General features: G+C 38.3%; 1 protein-coding gene across 1 annotated transcript in view; it reads left to right on the forward strand.

The window, feature by feature from the left end:
- Positions 1–19,187, forward strand: part of PPTC7 (protein phosphatase targeting COQ7) — a 39,011-nt gene extending 19,824 nt beyond the window's left edge. The window contains exons 2-6 of the mRNA XM_043440856.1: positions 3,901–4,080; positions 9,041–9,239; positions 12,433–12,556; positions 13,970–14,099; positions 15,404–19,187. Of these exons, the coding sequence (XP_043296791.1) occupies positions 3,901–4,080; positions 9,041–9,239; positions 12,433–12,556; positions 13,970–14,099; positions 15,404–15,462 (692 nt within the window). The 3' untranslated portion in view covers positions 15,463–19,187. The remainder of the gene's footprint in view (positions 1–3,900; positions 4,081–9,040; positions 9,240–12,432; positions 12,557–13,969; positions 14,100–15,403) is intronic.
- The last annotated feature ends 537 nt before the right edge of the window (positions 19,188–19,724 follow it).

Here is a 19,724-nt window from a genome sequence, read left to right on the forward strand (position 1 = left end):
TTGCTTGGTATCTTCGAGATTAAAGCAGTCTCTCTTTTAACAGTTGTTTGCGTCAATGAAATTTCCTTTTATAGATGGATCAGTTCCACTATTTAGTTGGAAGTGTTCTCTCTTTGTGGATTGAAGCTTTTGCTTATGCAAGAGAGGAAATACTCTTTTTCTTGTAGAAATAACTGCCTAATATGAATAAACTAGGTTTCAAATGTAGGTTACTCTGGTTTTAGCCTGGTTCTAAATCCCAAATGCAACTCTTTCTGTTATATAACTTGTTCTGTGTAAGTAAACTTTGTATGTGTACTAAGACTTTTCCCCCAAAGATTTATTGAAAAGTTTACATGCTTTTTGAATCCCCATTTTCCCCTAAGAAGATTTGCAAATGGAGTTTTGCCTGGGTTCTTTTTCCCATATAAAAGCAAACAGGTGCCTGAAAGGTTATGCTCTATTCTGGGAGAAATCTGATTAATGTTGAGGGGCTGTGCCAGGTCAGACTCTGTAACCTGTTGACAGATTGTTTAGTGAGTGCCAGGATCAACTCTCAACATTATCTCAGGTTTTAATGGTTTTCTTCTGAAGGGCATTTGTAGATGAAACCAGTTTGTATTTAAAGTTAATTGTGGCTCTCAGATCAGAGACTGGTTAAAAAGAAATTCTTTCCTCAAGCAAACAGTGGTTTGAAAAGAATGATTCATCAGATGGAATTGCAAGGACTATAATTGCATTCTATGTTTTAACACAAATTATTGCATTTAAATCGTGGTAAAAATCTTACCCCTGGTGAAGTAAGAATTCCTCAAAAGAAGCTCCCACTAAACTTTTGTAAGAATTTCTAGATAGCCTTACAACTGCCTGAAAAAAGCGATACTTCTCACTGGGAGGGTAGACGTCAGCCATCCCTGAAGCTTCTCTTTCCGCCTTCCGCACCCCATAAGTCTGCCTGTGAGTCCTTTTGTTTCACTGGATCCCAAATCCCTGCACTCTGACTGCACTGCCACTGTTTCCTAACTGAACCACTGAGACTGTCTCCGGACTCATCCCTTTACTGCTTTTGCTCTCCACGTGGCAGGCAGAAGGATCTTTTTTCTTATCATTATTACTGTTTAAATTTTATATAATGGAAAATTTCAAGTATACATCAAAGTAGAAGGATGAGTGTATCTCTCATTCAACTTCAGTTATCCGTTCATGGCCAGCCTTATTTCATCTACTCTTCTGTCACACACACACACACCCCACTAATAATTTGAAACAAATCACAGACATATCTAATCAACTAATTTGTATTTGCCCTAAAGTGAAATTTTGCCTTGTGACTTCCCTGGCAGCTAGTGGTTAAGGCTTCGTGCTTCCACTGCAGGGGGTATGAGTTCAATCCCTGGTTGGGATTGAAACTTACCACAAAGCATGGCCAAAGGGGGAGGAGAAAACTTGAAATTTGCCTGTTGGTTGGTCATAAGAGATGGGAAGGTTTCTGCCGCAAAGTGATAAGTTATTTGTCAACCTCTTTACTGTCTTCCAGCTCTTCCTCTTATTTTTTCAGGATGTGTTCCACTTATGTTTATTAAGTGCCGTTACCAGAGAAACAGTTTAATGTGTTCATTTTATGTTAAGTCAGTTTTTCAGAGATGCATATATAAGCACCTTGCTACTTTTGTACCAGATATGTTCTTTGAAGTGTGTAAGTTGAATGTACAAAAAATATACATATAGGCCATTTACACTTCAGAAACAAGCTCATAGAAAAAGAAATGAGGTTTGTGGTTACCAGAGGCAGAAATGGGTGAGGGGTAATTGAATGAGGGCAATCAGAAGGTACAAACTTCCAGTTATGTTAAATAGTAGGAATATAGTGTACAATTTAAATTATATGATAAATATAATTAACACTGCTGTATGTTATATATGAAAGGTGTTAAAAGAGCAAATCTTAAGAGTTTTCATCACAAGGGAAAAAATTTTTTTCAATTTTGTATATATATATGAGATAATGGGCTTCCCAGATGGCTCAGTGGATAAGGAATCTGCCTGCAGTGCAGGAGACACAGGAGATGTTGGTTCAATCCCTGGGTTGGGAAGATCCCCTGGAGAAGGGAATAACTACCCACTCCAGTATTCTTGCCTGGAGAATCCCATGGACCGAGGAGCCTGGCCGGTTACAGTCTGTGGGGTTGCAAAGAGTCGGACACGACTGAGCACAAGGCACCCTGGCACATGAGATGATGGATGCTCACTGAACTTACTATGAAGTCACTTCATGTGGTATGAAAGTCAGGTCATTATGCTGTACACCTTAAACTTTTATAGTACCATAGGACAATAATATCCCAATAAAACTGGAAGAAAAAATTAAATGTGTATATAAGGAGGGTGTTGCATGCTCAGAAAGCCTTAACAATTATAAATTCCCTAATATTTTTTGTTAATAAAATCAATACATGCTCATTATAAAAATAAAATTTAAATAATACAGAATAGTGTGAGGTAAAAAGCTTAACTTTCCCATTTGTTCACAGATCACTTTCAGTCTTTTATTTCAAAAACAACTATAGATCATTCCAGATATATAATGATCATTATAATGATATATAATGATCATTATAGATCATTCCAGAAAAGTTCATTTATTTATGTTCACTTAAAACCTTAATAATATATATATCTGAGTTTCAGTTTGAATTTTAGTTTAGTTTGAATAGCAAACAATTTCAGTTTGTTTGAAATTAGATAGAAATCAATTTTAATGTTGAACAACTAGCTTGATGTTGCAAGGGACTGAGTAGGAGATGGTATGTTGACTTTGATATCTGATTTTTCTTGAGCACTATTTTCCTCATGATAAAGGAGTCTTAGGCAGACTGAAATCATCAAGAGCTCTGTGGATCCATGAAAACCTCTATACCAGTGCGGTCCAATAGAAATATAATGTGAGCCACATGTGTCATTTAAAATTTCCTAGTGTTCACATTAATTAAAAATAAAACTTTAAATTTGACATTAATTTTCATAATGTATTCTGTTTAGCACATTATATCCAAAATATTACTTCAACATTAATAATATAAAAATTAATGAGATATTTTACTCCTTTTTTCATGCTAATAAGTTTTCAAAAAGTCCAGTGTGTGTTTTATACTTAGAGCATTTCTCAGTTTGCATCAGTCAATCCCATTTCTAGTGCTTACTAGCCACGCACGGTAGTGGCAGTTATTGCTGGGCAGTGTGGCCATGTACAGGATAGTGGTTGTCTCTGAGGGAGGAGCAAAGAGGGTAGGATATATTCTTAATTTTGTTCTCTCTTTCATAATTATTGACCAATATTTGAAGTTAAAAGTTTGCTGCCTTTGGTATTTTTCATGATGGCCAACTGTGGCTCAGTTGTATTCTCACTAGCATCAGCACTTTTTAAGAAAATCAGTTTTCATTCTTATAAAATACAACAAAGATTAATAACACAACTACTTATGTACAGAGATGAAAATTCTGCTGAAAACAACCTTTTGGCTGGGAGGCAATGCCACCCTGTGGTGGCTCACGTGTTTATTCATCAATGTGTGAAAGATCAGATTCTAAGTAGAGAATGTGGCTTAGGAGTATTAGTGTATAATACATTAAACCTGACTGCTTTTTATTCTGAATTTCACGGTAAATTTATCTGCTGCTGCTGCTGCTAAGTCGCTTCAGTCGTGTCTGAGATTGTGGGACCCCATAGACGGCAGCCCACCAGGCTCCTCCGTCCCTGGGATTCTCCAGGCAAGAACACTGGAGTGGTTTGCCATTGCCTTCTCCGAAATTTATGTACTAGTATGTAATAAAATTAGTAATAGGAAGATGGGGTAAGAATTCCTGAGACGCTGATTAGGACTATTTTCTGAATGTAAAAAAAAATTTTTTTTTTTTTTTAAGGGGTTGCAGATGGTGTAGGAGGATGGAGAGACTATGGTGTTGATCCTTCTCAGTTCTCAGGGACTTTAATGCGAACATGTGAACGGTTAGTAAAAGAAGGACGGTTTGTCCCGAGTAATCCCATTGGAATCCTCACCACAAGCTACTGTGAGTTGCTGCAAAATAAAGTACCTTTGCTTGGTAAGTACATATCCCATGTGTTTTCCTCTCTAAAGAAACCCCCCCTGGTGGTTCAGACAGTAAAGAAATCTGCCTGCAATGCTGGAGAGCCAGATTTGATCTCTGGGTTGGGAAGATCCTCTGGAGAAGGCAATGGCTGTCCACTCCAGTATTCTTGACGGAGAATCCCATGGACACAGGAGCCTGGTGGGCTTGCAAAGAGTCAGACACAACTGAGCAACTAACATTTAAAGAAGCCCAGGAGATGGTTAACAGCAAAACCAAGAAAATCACTTACCGGCCCAGCTGTTTATCTGAGGCTCTTCCTATTAAACAATTTGATGGAAAAGCAATAGGCTACACCAGATTACTTAATACTGCTTGAGATAAGTACAGCCACTTTGGAAAACAGTTTAGAATTAAAGAATAAAGTTAAACATGAATAGATAATATGCCCCAAAAGTTCAACTTCTGGGTCTTTACCTCAAACTAGAGAAGCTCTTGCACGTCAAGAGATGGGTACAAGAATGTTCATAGTAACCTCATTTATAATAGCAGAAAACTGGGAACAACTTGAAAGTCATTTATCGGAGTAAAATGCATTTTGAAACAATGAGTTAAGGTTGCATGTAGTAGTTAGGAACTTGTTGAGAAAGACGCCTTTGCAGAATACCACCCACCAGTCTGAGTCCATAAATTTCAAATTCAGAAACATAAAACTGTATCGTTTAGGGTTTCTAAAATATAAAAGAAGAAAGAAAAGCAAGTGATTGTATAATTGGGTTAGTGATTCCCTCCCAGGGAGGAAGAAAGGGGATTGAGGTTCCACATGTAAAGCTCAGTTGATTACTTGTGGGGGGTTCAGGTTGCAGATAGACTGCCCAATTGCTCACAGTTAGCAGTTACATTTGTCTGTATAGACCCCTGTTAATCTTGTAATGGAAAATACACAAATACGTAGTGTTTGTTTATATGGCATGCCAATGAAGCATCCTTTGGCCAAGCTTCTCCATTTGTTTGTTAAATGATTTCTTGGGCACTTACCCAGCCTTCTAAGCAGGCTCTCAGAAAGGGTTTTATTAAGTTTCTGCTAATTGCCAGCATCCTTCTGGTTACTAGAAGGCCCCTCCCAGTCACCAGGTACATTTAAAATCAGCCTTCTCTTTTCAGTGTTAATGGAGATCTCCATTTTTGTAGAATTTTACCTTCAATTTGAAACCTTTGTAAGAAGGGGTTGTTTCCATCATGCTTCTGTCTTCTCTGTGCTGTGATTAACCTGCTTGTTCTCCTTCTAACTGAAGAGAAATCTTGTCTTGAGGTTTCAATATACTACTTTATCTTAATCTGCTATTTTGGACTTGCAATCTTGAACTTCCTTGGTATCTTGAAACATCCTAGATTCTATTTCTAGCACCTCTCTGTCAACTTGCCATCTGACTTTAGGCAAACCCCCTAACCTCTGACCCCCTTATTTCATGTTAACTAGATAAATCTTTTTTTGTGAAAAGCAGTGACTTAAAGCTTCTTACAGTACTCAGAAACGTCTTAAGGGAAAATAAGACACATTGCAGGGTACCACCTAACAGAGAGTCTGTAGACACGATACCAGGGGCCTGACTCCTGTACATTCCTGTCAGTCTTCTGCCAGTACCACTCCAACCCCAACCCTGCAGTGCATGTACTAAATTACCGTGACTTGGAATAAACTGTTACAACCTGTAACAACTATCCTTATTTTGTGCTTTGAAAGCTTTGCTTTTTGCTGAGTTTTTTCCTTATAACTGCTTTTTCCCCTATTCACCTTCATGTAACTGGAGATCTTAGTGGAATAAGTTTTAAGGACATAAAAGAGGTTTTTTTACATTGAATGTTATAATTAACCACTTTCTCCTAAAAGACACTTTGAAATATTCCTTTGTTACTATGTTCGACAACATACATACTTCTCTCTTACCTTATCTACATATCTCTAAGCTGTTTGTAACTCAAACCAAAGCATATTTTGGTAAAGGTGGGCTGCTGAGTTTTACTGAACCTCAGCTGTAATTATAAATAATAACTTTATAAAATTAGGTAATCTTTTTAAAAAAATCTTACAACTTTGAAAAAGCATAATTCCAGTATAAAGGGCGAGCTGATAGCTGTAACCACTTACTTCTTGAGAATTTCTAGCTGCTTTTAGATTTTGATTGGCATCACAGGCTTATTGTTGACATATATTATTTCCTCAGAAACCCTTAAGTGGATTTAGGTCTTATGAAACCAACATATCTTAAGAATTTGAGGGGTTAATCCTTGTAAGGTAAGCCCTGTCTTCCTTTGCTGCCCAAAATGCTTAACTGTAATTTACAGAATAAGGGCCATTTTATCATGAGGGATATGCTTGGGGACCTGTCTGGATTGCTCATCTGAATATTCAGCATGGTTCTTAGCACTCTTTTCTTTTCTTCTTTGCCTGTTTGTTCTTCATCAAACATGTAAGGATGAACTCTTCTCCACATGTTAGACTGTCAGGGCCGGAGCTGCTGTACTCATCAGTAATTTGAAGAGGCCCAGATGATTGTGTAAGGCTGGGCTTCCCCTCATTGGCACTGCTTTGCATGTTAAAGCTCTGTCTATCACTCATTTTGATTCTAACCATTTTGATTCTAACACAGCAGGTGACTGCCACAAGGGTAGCAAAATGATAGCCTAGGTTTGTCAGTGAGTAATAATGAGTCAACATGAGTCCTTCCTGCAGCAGCATCTTCAGGACTGTGCTTCTCATCTGTTATTTTTTTGTTCTCAGTTGAATTAATCCCATCAGCTTTCAGAAGATCTTTTGTGTGGTGGTTCTGTTAATGATGTAAATGATTGGATTTTTTGTGCATTGGGTTAGGAAGGAAGAGTAATTGGTGACTTTAGCACTAATGTAAGCTATAGAACAGATTGTCAGACAGCATGACCAGTTAGTTACAATACCTCTGTTTTTCTTTTCTTTGACATTTGTAGGGATTAGATAATTTAGCATGAATGTGTCAGATTTATCCCTGTGCATATACTGTAAATAACAAGGAAACAGAATTTCTGAACATTGCAGTGACACAAATGCTTGTATTAAGTATTTTTAAATTGTTACACATTTTCATTAAGGAAACTAACAAAAATTAAATTACTTATAATCCATTAAGAAACTGTTAATTTTTTTACTGATTATGCTTTCTGACCTTTTTTCTTTGTGCATAGAATAATAGTAACAGGAATTGAATCTACTGTGTGCTCACAGTAGCCCCAGTGAGGTAGATTTGTAGGTACTTTGATTCCCCATTTTGTTAGGAAGAAACTGAGGGCTAGAGAGAATAAGTGGTTTGCCCACGGCCACATCACATGGCTAGAAAATGATAGAGCACTGGGATTTAATATAGCTGGTTCCACACAGCTGTGGTTTATTTTCTTCTTTTTGCCCTTTGTCATTTTAGCAGGTTAGCTTTTGCCTACATATTGTGCTTTTTAAAAAAAGATTACAGTAAATATCGGTGTTTCTGATGTACAGTTCGTTACATTTGGTATCACTTTTTAAAGGTATCTTTAATACGAGCTTATAATCTACTTGTTTCACTTATCTTTCATTTTCAAATATATTTCTCTCACACAATGTTAGTTGCTGTCAAATAGCCAGCTAACACTTATTATTTGTTGTAAGTCTTTGACATGATTTAACTCATTTTATCTTACAACTCTCTGAGGTAGTTACTGTTATCCCTGTTTTTATAGATGAGGAAACTAAGGCACAGACAGGTTACATAATTTGTCCCAAGTCACACAGCTAGTAAGTGGCAGGGCTAGCGTTAAGATGCAGGCAGGCTGTCTCTAGAGTCTGTATTCCTAAGTATTATGTGATAGTGCATAGCCTTCCATTGTATGGATGAGCTGTAATTTATATAACCAACCCCTTAATTTTAGATGTTGAGGTTGTTTCCAGTTCTTTGTGATCTTTTACAGTGTTTTGTACTTAAGTCTCGTTTGCATCTCTATTTTCTTATCATAAATCTTCACAAATGGAATTGCTAGGCCAAAGGATATGTACATTTTTCAGGGCAGTATTGCCCTTCAAAAAGATTTATTTAAGTTTTACTGTCATCACCACGGAATGAGAGTGACCATGTTCCCTATACTAGTGAAGTGATCATTAAAAATATATATATATTTACAGACCATTTACATGGTTGTTGAACTGCTTATTTTTTCAGTTTTGCCATTTTCTGTAGGTATAGGTTGAAATTTTAGCATTTGAAAGCAATCTCACTAACTGTATTACTAACTTCAGGCTGAGAAAGGTCCTATGAGCTTTGTGCTACAAAGGTACACAGAAACTTTTGCTTGGAATGTTCCCTCTAAATGTTAGTAGTTTCTGTAAAGTGAACAGGTTGATTCCCCACCCATGAAACTTGGTCTTGTTACTCCATAGTGAGTCTGCAGTAAAAGTTTTTCATAACCTAAACAGATGGAAATCCCGTTAAAAATTGAAGTTATGTGCCCTGTCTTAAATGTTAGTGAATTTCACAGGGAAGGCTTTCTGCCAGTGACTAATGAAAAATGTCATGGAAACGTGACATTCTCATTTTGGCATTTAAGTATTAAAACTTAATATCTCGACAACATCCTTTTGAAAATTTGGCATAGATTATATAGCACTATTGAAATGAAATAATGTGGTTAAATACCAGCCATTTTTATTATTTCTTATCTCCACAAGTGGAAGAATCCAGATCATCCGCGGCCCACTTTGTATGTGTAGTATAAATCCCTTTTTCTCTCCCCATCGTGTTGATCATGATCAGGTTACTACTGACATGGGTATGGAGCCGTAACTAAGAAAGGGCCTGTTTAGGCAAAGGAGGTTCACGTTATGGTATGTTGCTCCTCAGGATGATATGATAAAAATGTGTATGCAGAGACGATCTGGGAAGAGAAAATAAATGGACATTGTTTTTGTTTCTAGGTAGCAGTACTGCCTGCATCGTGGTGCTGGACAGAACTAGCCACCGCTTACACACAGCAAACCTGGGTGACTCAGGCTTTCTGGTTGTCAGGGGTGGGGAAGTTGTGCACCGATCAGATGAGCAGCAGCATTACTTCAACACTCCATTCCAGCTATCAATCGCGCCCCCCGAAGCCGAGGGAGTTGTCTTGAGTGACAGGTAATCTCCCCTCTCTCACCAACAGGTTCCCTCCCATTCCCCTTAACTAGACTGTTGGAGATGGGCATTTTTCATTCTCACATGAGAAGAGAAGACACATTGGAGACCTTTTAGTCTGACATCGAAAGATATTCTGCTTGAACTTGATTTCCAGCCAAGTTGAACTCTAATAAACACCTAGTATTTTGACCTGACTGTGAAAATATATTTCAAGCTTATAGAATATCAGTTTTTCATACCAAGACCACATGGTACATACAGTTGTATTTGTTAAGTAGTGCTGGAGAAATGAGTCATTGTTCATGTGTGCCGTCCCATATACAAGATTTTGCATATGTTATTAGGGAAGAATGCAAATAGACATCTGCTTTATTTATCAGAATAACTTCCTGATTCTCAGAGCTGCCTATAATGTGCATCAAATGGAACTTGCAGTGCTTGCAGAACTTGTCAGGCAAAGTTAAGTTGCAGGAAATGGACTTAAAGGTGGTCTTGGGAATGTTCTCTGATGGTGCTCTTGAGATGTGTGCTTTTTTTTCTTCCAGCACCTTCTCAGTTCATTTTAAACTGTCAAGACCTTTCCAGGACAATCAGTACTTTTTTGAATCAATTTTTTTTTTTTTTTTAATCAACTTTTACAGTTTATCTTTTCTCATCTCAGAGTACAGAGTAATACTAAGACAGTCTCAGATTTCACTGCCTTTAACAACCTTATAGGGTTTGACACAAACATTATTGGCAATTCATAAATGTGGTAAAATGGGTAATGAACCTGTTGTAAAAGTAGAAGCATCCTAGCAAATACAGATTATCTCTACTTAATAGTTCTTATTAAGCCAAATCTTAGGTCCAAACTAAGGTAAAATGATGATTACTGCCATCTTTTAACTAGAATGAGCATATTATATAAGTGCTCCATATTACCCATCTAAAGTCTATTGCTGACTCCTACAGAGAGGGAAGCATTTTTTTTTTACTTTCAGAGTAAGGCAGATTGCCATAATTGGAAGAAAATTTGATTATAGGCTCTTCTTCAGTTGGCTGTAATAGCACATCGATATTAGTCACATTGGAGTGAGGCAAATTTAGAACCCCAAGACCTTCGTAAATGTCAAGTTCAGCTAACAGTTTTTGGAGAAACAGTGTTTTTAATTTTCCTTTATTTGATCCTTGTTGTTTTGGCTTCCCAGTGCTAGAGCAGCCCTGAGGTACCTCAGACGCTATCTTTGGGCCAGTTTGGTCAGGGCAGCACTTGGCCTGTCCTGCCAATGAGGTGGAGGTTGCTTCCCCTGGAGCCCAGAGACAGTTTGCTAGCATGTGATTGCAGCTCGTGTTTCAGTGCAGTCAAAAGTTTCCAGCAGCACAGTATGTTCAATCAAAATGGGCAAAACTGCAGCTGGCGGAACACCAAGCTCATGGGTGGGAGTGTTGGGAGAAGAGGACGAACTGTCCAATGGCAGCGAGTCTCTCACAGGCAGCATAGCAAAAGACACTCCTGGGGAAAGAAAAACCTCAGCATAAAATAGAGCTTCAGTGCCAACCTGGTCATTAATCTAAACTTCTAGAGTCTGATTCGTTTCCAAAGACTGAGCAAATGTGAAATGTCTTGTATTGTTTCTCTTTATTCCATGGAAGAAATCGACCTGGTTTCTACCAATTTACAATCTGTTTTAGTGTGTCTTTTTTTTTTTTTTTCTCTTGGCTGCTTGTTATCTCCTTTGTTATCAGTCTCTCATCTATAAAATACTATTTTAACCTTAACTTAGAAATTTCCTTTAATAGCTGTTTTGACAACAGCTATTGTTGTTGTCAAAACAGCTATGTTATTGTATAAATGTGTAAGTGAAAGCTAGTTTGTTCCTTGTCAGAAGCTCCTTACAGAACTTTTAGGTGTGGTGCTGCTTTCCTCAGTCAACATTAGACAAAGGAGAAATTTTCTTAGTGTAAATCCCCAGCAGGCATGGGTAGGCTGTTGGTTTTTATGTTTTCCCTTTACAAATTTTATAACACGTCACTTAAACAATTCAGGTGTTTTTTTTTTTGTTCTGGCCCCTCCATTCTGGGTCAGTGTATGACTTTGTTCCTGGCTCTTTTTCCCTAATTACACGTGAAGGCAGATTATCAGATAGCTCACCTTTCCCTCACCTTGGAGGCCTGGAAGTGGTAGAGCTGGCCTTTCAAAATGGCTGAGAACCAGTCTCTAAGGGGGCCATGAACTCTTTGATTTCATATTATCTTCTCTTTTCCTCCCCACCTGGGCTTCTGTTTTCTTCAGGTAAGTCTCCCCTCTATCTTTTTAAAAAAGTTTTACACAGATGTAATGAAAAATCTACCACCTGTCCTCAGAGGCAGCCAGTTATGTTTCTTTGAATCCTTCCAGATTTATTCTCTGCATGTAGAAGCACCTATATATATAGATCTTTCTCACACACACAGTACCTTGTTCTTTTCATTAACAATATTGAGTCTTTACCCAAATTGGAGGATTAGTTACTGTGATTCTTCATTCGTTAACTATTTCTTGAAGATGTATTGTGTGCCAGGAGCCCTTATAAATAAGTAACCTTTGCATGATGAGAACTTTGTAAGCCCTGAGAGACACAGTCTTTACTCTGCCAGAGTAAGGGTGATTTATTAATACTGATTTGGTGTTACTAGTAATATACCAGTAATTACTAGTATTATAGTAAGAAATACCATTGTAGATATTTCACATGAATTAATTCTTATGGGACTTGCATGTGCTCCTCCATAGTGCTCAGTTATTCCACTAGAACACAGCCTCCAAATTTAAGCCTGCAGGGAAACTGATGAGTGGAAAGTGAGTAAGAGAGGATGGAATTTGGCACTAATGAATTAGGAAACAAAGACTCATTTCCACTAGGATTCTAGAGGCATTTTAGTGTCTGACTCAGAAAAGAACCCTTCTGCCTTTTAAAGCACATGTGACTAATCATCAAACTCAGTTTTACTTGATAGTTTTTGTTCAGCTTTTGAAAGATTTATATCAGAGTTTTCAGTTAATTTTTTTCAAGGTTAGGAATTTCAGAATAGTGGTTTTTTTTATAGACTGCTGCTATAAATTAGTTTTCCTTAAAGCCTCATTATATTGTAGCATCGTCCCCATTGGAAACTTTTAACAGTATCTCTAAAGGGCTCTGCTAACTTTGCCCCTACCCTGTCCTTGTCACAGCCCAGACGCCGCTGATAGCACATCTTTTGATGTCCAGTTAGGGGACATTATCCTGACAGCGACAGATGGACTCTTTGACAACATGCCTGACTATATGATCCTTCAGGAGCTAAAAAAGTTAAAGGTAATTAACTCAAAGGTGGGCCTTTAGAAAACAGTGACCCTCCCTGGGCAGCCAAGTTTTTTTATTAATACAATTGCATAAGCTCTTTTTGTAGTTTTGGAAAGGACTATTTTGTGAATTTAGGAAAATGAAAAGGGTTCTGATCTTTCTAAACAATTGTAGACAGAAATATTCACAATTGGAAAACCTGAGGAAAAAAGAGGCTTCTCATCCAAGCCTCTCTTTAGTAGGGTGGTAAAGGTAGGAAAAACCCTGATGGGAGATTTCTTGCTTGAGTTTTTAATTGTGTTTTAATGGTATTTAATGGTGTTGGTTGCTGGTTATCTTTTTCATTTTTTTAGTCTCATAACAAACCCAGCAGGTGTTGAGGCTGGGAAAGATAGGAAATCATACCAGAGCCAGCCAAGGCAGCAGCCGAGGGTAGCAGGCAGCTAGGGGCCTTGATGTGATCTGAGCTGTCACCAGTAACAAAACAGTTCAGACTTGGCCCATACAGTGAGTGGAAGGAAGTGAAAACCAGTCTGCAAATTCTCCTGGCTTTGTAAAGTACTGACTCGGGGGGGATTGATCTTTTCTCTGTTTTTACTACTAACCAGTATGACCTTAAGTTTGCTAAACTTTCTTAGTAGTGTTTTTCTCACCTGTAAAATAGGGGTGGGATGGTTCAAAGACCCTGTTTTTAGGGCTGTGGTGAGGATGAACCAAGACCATGCACTAGAAATCCTCAACAGCATGCTTTGTCTGTGGAGCTTAGGAAAGGTCGGGTGTGGACACCTGCGGGCACTGTGCCACGTATGTAACAGAGTGAGAGGCAGACATGACCCATTCCCTGACCTGGGGCTTACATTCTAGTGGAGGAAGACAGAGAATACAGAGAAAGAAAGAATAGAAATAGTGTTGTTGCTAAATAAAAAGAAGAAAAATAAAGCATGGAGAAGAAATAGAGAATAGAGAGGGCTTTTCAGTGGGTGACTGGCAGCATTTACTTGGAGACCAGGCACTCTGCGCTTGGCCCGGGGTGCGTTCCCAAGCAGGGAGACTTGAGGTCATCCTAAAATGCTATCGAAATCCGCCCCTTCAGTCCCATCCCATTTTAGCAAGAATGCCTTAAGAATTTCAAATGGCGGAGGGGGGGAGATACGAAAATTCAAACTTCAGGACCCAAGGCCATCCTCACACTTTCTCATTGACGTCCTAGGCAGGCAGCACTGGTGATCTCGTTCATTTTAGTTGAGGTATTATGTTCCAGTGTCTTCTCTAACTGGAATAAAAACGTAAATGGTGGAAACTATGATTAGATAAATATTACTGTCTTAAAAAGTGATGTCTAAAAAAAAAAAGTGATGTTTACTTGCGTGTAGAAATCATGTGAAGCATTTTGGTAAAACTATCTCCCTCATATTTTCGTATTAGAATTCAAATTATGAGAGTATACAACAGACAGCAAGAAGCATTGCTGAGCAAGCTCATGAGCTGGCCTATGACCCAAATTATATGTCACCTTTTGCACAGTTTGCATGTGACAACGGATTGAATGTGAGAGGTAAGCATTCTTTGGGAAGTTCATAAGGACTAATAGGGGACATAGGGGATGGGAGCATTGTGGGCTGTGTGTGAGGCCAGATGCTGCACTGGGGTGAGACTACTGAGGGGTCCTCTCCCAGCTGTGAGCCCGTGGCTTTGAACAAGGTCAGCAGGCGCGGACACTGGAGGACAGCAAGTGCATGTTCCCTACAGAGGTGCCCTTCAGAATTGCACTTCATTGGCTGCAGAGGCAGGTGGAACCTGAAGCCCTTTATCGCCGCCAATGCTCTGCTTGGACCCAAGCCCAGAAAACCTCCGAGCTCTGCCTGGAGGGCCTGGACATTCCTAATGGTTTAAACATTCGGCTCTTCACAAGTCTGACATTTCACTTCTCCCTTCCTCTGGCTTTGTGGGACTCATTCACAGTATTTGCCTATTAAATTGCTACAGCAAGTTTTTTTTATTAATTTTTATTAATTCTAATTAATTGCTTTACAGTGTTGTGTTAGTTTCTGTTGTACAGCAAAGTGAATCAGCCATATGTCCCCTTTTTTGGATTTCCTTCCTATTTAGGTCACCGCAGCGCTGAGGAGAGTTCCCCAGTGCTGTGCAGTAGGTTCTCATTAGTTACCTGTTTTATGCATAGCAGTGTGTATACGTCAATCCATCTCCCAGTTCATCCCACCTGCCTCTGTAGGATGTTTTGAAAAGGGAAGACTCTCCTTGCCTAGAGTCTTCCTATCTACTGAGCAATGTGTAACTTTGGGAGCAGGCCAGTAGCTCAGCTTTGAGCTTGGATAACATGTTGGTGCTGGCATCTCAGCACTTAGAGAGTTGGTCAGTTTCTTGCAGGTATATTATTATGACGCGCAGAGCATTTCTTAGCTGTCCGGGAAATACTAAATAGAAAAAAAGCACATGCCACAGCAGTTTGCCAGATGAGACTACAAGACTATCAACTAGTTTCAAAACATTGGGTATGTTTGTCCAATAGGATTATTATAGAACTTTCTTGTCAGGCAGAATAAATCTTAGCAACATTTTGTCTTTATTGTGATTGCTATACACAGAGGATGTGGTGGTGGCCATTTTAACAAAGCTCCTATTGAAAAGGAGCAGAGAGGGTTGTTTTTTTTTTTAAACTTCAATTAAATTAGATGTAATTTCTTGATGATTTTTAACTATTTATTGACTTTTTTCCCCTTTTTGTCTGCTAGAGTATATTGACAAACCTGTTTGTCTCCTAGTACTTACTTATTTAGGCTTACATTTTTTTCTTTTTTCCTTTTAAAATGTATGAATACATTTTCATTTTCATTGTAGGTGGAAAGCCAGATGACATCACCGTCCTTCTCTCAATAGTGGCTGAGTATACAGACTGACTCGCCTGGGTGTCGACTCCTGCCTCCCCTTTCATCGTCCCAAGTTCTCCCCTGCCGCGTGTGCTGATCCTGCTGGCAGGACCGCGTTTCTTTGCCACTGATCTCAATGGCCAGTGATGTAAACCTTTTGCCTGTCTTTTTGAGATCCTTGTTGAGAACCACTACTATCATTCTACTGCTCATATCTGCCAGCAACATTTGAAGAAAATCAGATCTGAAGATTGGCCTTCACATTGTCCTTTCCATGATGGGATGGATGTTTTCAAAGCCAAAATGACTATTACTTTTTGAAAACGGTTGAAGTATTGAAAATGAGTAATATTGGAAAAGTGAATTCAAAATTACAGTGTGTAAAAGGGATTTTAAAAGTCTGACACAAATTGTATGTTATGATACATCTACTAGAAACATACTCATCAAATGATGCATTACACGTGTACTATACAGTCTGTGTTATGATCGAGTGTGGCTTTATGTTTTCATTATAAACTCCTGTTTTTCAGAGGGTTATAATTTTGCTCTAAAACATTGCTCTGGATTATAAAATCTTGATCCTGGGAGCTTTTTTTTTGTTTTTGCAGGTTGAAAGAAAAATTCAGTTTAGTCCTATGGATGCAAATGTTTCATGGTTTTTAAAAGATGCTTAATTGTGCTCCTATGATGGAAGTTTCAGCATTTTATTGCATATCACAGGCTGGTGGCTTATTTGCAGGAGGGGTTGGGGAGACTCCTTACCAGAATTTTTTAACGGAATATTATTCAAGGTTATAAAATTCCTCAAGGCCTAGGTATTTAATGTTGCAGCTGAAATTCCTCCCAGCTGTCTGGTATGATGCCCCCATGTGAGAGCTCTAGGCCCACAGGCCTGAAGGGTTGAGAATGGACAGCTCTAACTTTGAATTTTGTTGGCCTATCAGGTCATGCTACCCCTCATGTCTTAGACCTGTCGTTAGTAGCCCTGCTTTCTGTAGAGCATGTACCAGATTCAGGGAGTCCATGTGAAGGAGCACCATGGGCAGTGGCACAGGAGTCCCCGAGGAAGATGTCTAGCGATGATCTGACATTTGCATCTGCCCTCCACAGAAATTTAGGGGTTTCCAAATCAAGCTTAATGTTTACAGTTTCCAAATAGCCATCTTGCAGTGTATAGTTTCCCTATAAAATTACCCCGTATTCAGTTTTTCCATTATCTGCAAGCTCAAAGTTATTTTTAAGGTTTGTGTACAAGTCGACTGCTGTAAAGATATATATTTTGGGGTCAGTTTTTTTCCTTCATTAACTTGGTGGTAGAAAAATATATATACTTAGAAATCCTTAAATTAAAGCCATGTTTTATATATAAGTCAGGTAACATTGGTGTATAGATAAGAATGCAATTAAACCTGATGAGAATCTACTTGAGGAGAACGTAGAAAGTCTCTTTCTCTAAAGGAGATACTTACTCCCTGGTTTATTGCATTAAAACTTATGTTTGAGGTTACCTCAACTTGTTTTAAAAAGATTTTGTTTTGTGAATTTGTACTGTATATTTGAGTAACTGTCAAGCTTGTTTTATTTAAAATTGTTTAACATGTACCATGTACATGTCATTACTATATTCAATGCATCATGCTTGTAACAGGCATTTCATTTATAATAAGAATGAGTTATTCATTTGTAAGCCGTTCAGTAATTTATCTACTATTCCTAAATTGGCATAATGTCTAGATACCTATTTTGAATCACCTTTAATTACTTGTCAGAATGCCTTAACTACCCTAACTTGACAAAACAGAATTCTTTGGTAAAGGAGATCGGGGGGTGGGGTAGGGAGTGGAGAGAGACTGTTCAAATAATGAGAACCCATCATGCTGTGATAATACAGAGACAGGTGAGTGGCAAGTGGCAGGGTATTTATTTTGCACAAACTGTTTGCAGTCTTTCTGTATTTAAAAAGTAAAGAAAGTTGCATCCAGAAAGGTTTTGTTGGAAGGAATACATTTACACTTGGACTGACAACTTCAGTTCTTTTGTTGGGTTTTTATTTCTGGTCAGAAGCATGGAGCCTTATGATCCAGGTATATGTTGTATTAATTTTCCATTGCATACATTTAATTCCTGGTAAGAGCATTGCTGGTCAAGTCACTGGCTTTTCTCTGCACTCATCTAAACTCATCAAACACCGTCTTCATAAAGGTAGATTGATGGCATTTTACACAACTCATTTAATCAACATAGTATTTTTTGAGAAATGATCGTTAGAAATTGACGACGTGTTTCAGTGATGTTGAAAACAGTGGGACAAGAATTGAGTTTCACAGGGGAACTGACTTTGGACCTGGCCTGTAGATTAGGGACGCAAAATATTTTCTGTTCCTCCCCCTGCCCTTTTTGTGTTACGCACGTAGTTTTGTGACTTTGGGGGTCTGTTGGAGTGCTGTTTAACAGCTGTCCTGCTCTCAGCGGTCAGAGGCTGTGTGGGCACCCATGCTGGGGTTTTCCAGGCCACAGGACCCAAGTCTTTGTGGGGCGTGCCTGACATACACCACTTGGTGGGTCTGATTCTAAACTTGATGTGTTAATTGTTCTTTATATCAAGCAGTATAAACACACTTGCCTCGTGTAGTGGACTTTTATAACAAAAGAGAATTTGGATTTCTAATTTACAAATGGCAAATTATTTATCCCTCTCTGGATGCACCAAAGACCAGTAAAGTTTATAGCTTTTCCATCTATATTTATAAAGCAATACTGTATTATAAAAATCAATATTTTTATCACATGCTTGAAATTTTTATTTTGTTCTGTTTTAAAGTGTGCACTCTAAACATATCAGAACCTTGTTTCTTCCTGTGAACTTAGGCTGCCTGCGCACAAAAAAAAAAAAAAAAAAACCGAATGGATATGCGGTAGAGTCCATAGGCTCTTAAGACTGAAAGAAGAAATGAGGCTGAGAGAACAAATTCTTTGTCCTGAATTACTGTACTGGCTTGACATGGTTGATGGGTACTAAATCACAAAAGAATCCATTCCAGTTGTGCATGTCTGGGGGTTGGGCTGTGACTAGATTTAGAAAATAGACTTCAAGCTTTGCATGGTGGGCAGGTATCTTATCCCATCAGTTGCATTTGTTCTGGGTAGAATAGTACCCTTCAGTACCACCAATGTACCACATCAAGTAACAAGGCAGGAATTGTGGGAATTCACTGAGTCAGTTTTGAGCATTTTGGAGATTGTAAACAAGATTGGCTAGAACTGTAAATGTTTGTACTTTTGATTAAATTCATGGTTCCTTGTCACCTTATACCAGCTATCTTTGGTAGAAGCTACAGCATCCAATGTTCCCGGAAACTATCACACTTGTGCATTTAACAAATTTTGCAATAGCGAAAAAACCAAAATCTGCTTATAAAACATTTGGAACACAAAACATCTGGATTCTACTTGTTTAAAAAAAAATTATTTGCAAAATTTGGCTTCTTAGTTAAAAATCAGCAGTTGTCCATGTCAAAATTTTAACTGTAAGCAGGTAGTTTGTGGCAAAGATGGCTAAACAATGAAGCAAGTCTGAATTTGTGTATACTAATGAGCTGCTCTTTTCTGTTGAGACTATCATTATTTGTCTTATTACCCAAGAGGCAATGACCTGAATTGGATGTCTGAAGTATAACTTATGCAGGAATAGTTCTGTAAATACATTTAAATAAACTGTAAAGATATTTAATAAATAATAGTATTTATACTAATCTGTGTACTCCATTTAATTTGAGTAGTAACAAGACACTGGCCCTTGACATTGAGTTTGTTGGTCTCTATCAGGTCCTCATTTCCAAGCCTCTCAGTGTAGCAGTGACTCCATAACTTTGTGGCTATCGTTTCTGTCTTTCACTAGTTTATCCCTAAGGCTCTTTTTCTCCAGCTGATTTACTGCATCACTTTAGCTTCCTCAAAAATGAATCAAAATGGATTTAATCATTGAATGTGACATATAGCTGTTCTCCCAGCTGGGAAAACTTTTCCATCTTTCTTTTAAATGGTATGTGAAGTCACACACAAATCTGGTGTCATTTAAATTTAGCATTCTGTATCCAATTCTAAAATCCAAATTATATACAACTTGACAATGTAACTATCTTTTACAGATCAATGCTGAATCTAGGTGATCACTGATGATGGTGCCTTCACAGGCTAAACCGCCCTGACCCATTTCAGTGAGTCAGAAACTTCATCCTCAGCGAGGAGACCTACACTTACCCTTGGATATAATATCTTCTGGGTAGTCA

This window comes from Cervus canadensis, chromosome 1, assembly GCF_019320065.1.
Source record: "Cervus canadensis isolate Bull #8, Minnesota chromosome 1, ASM1932006v1, whole genome shotgun sequence".
Taxonomy (NCBI): domain Eukaryota; kingdom Metazoa; phylum Chordata; class Mammalia; order Artiodactyla; family Cervidae; genus Cervus; species Cervus canadensis.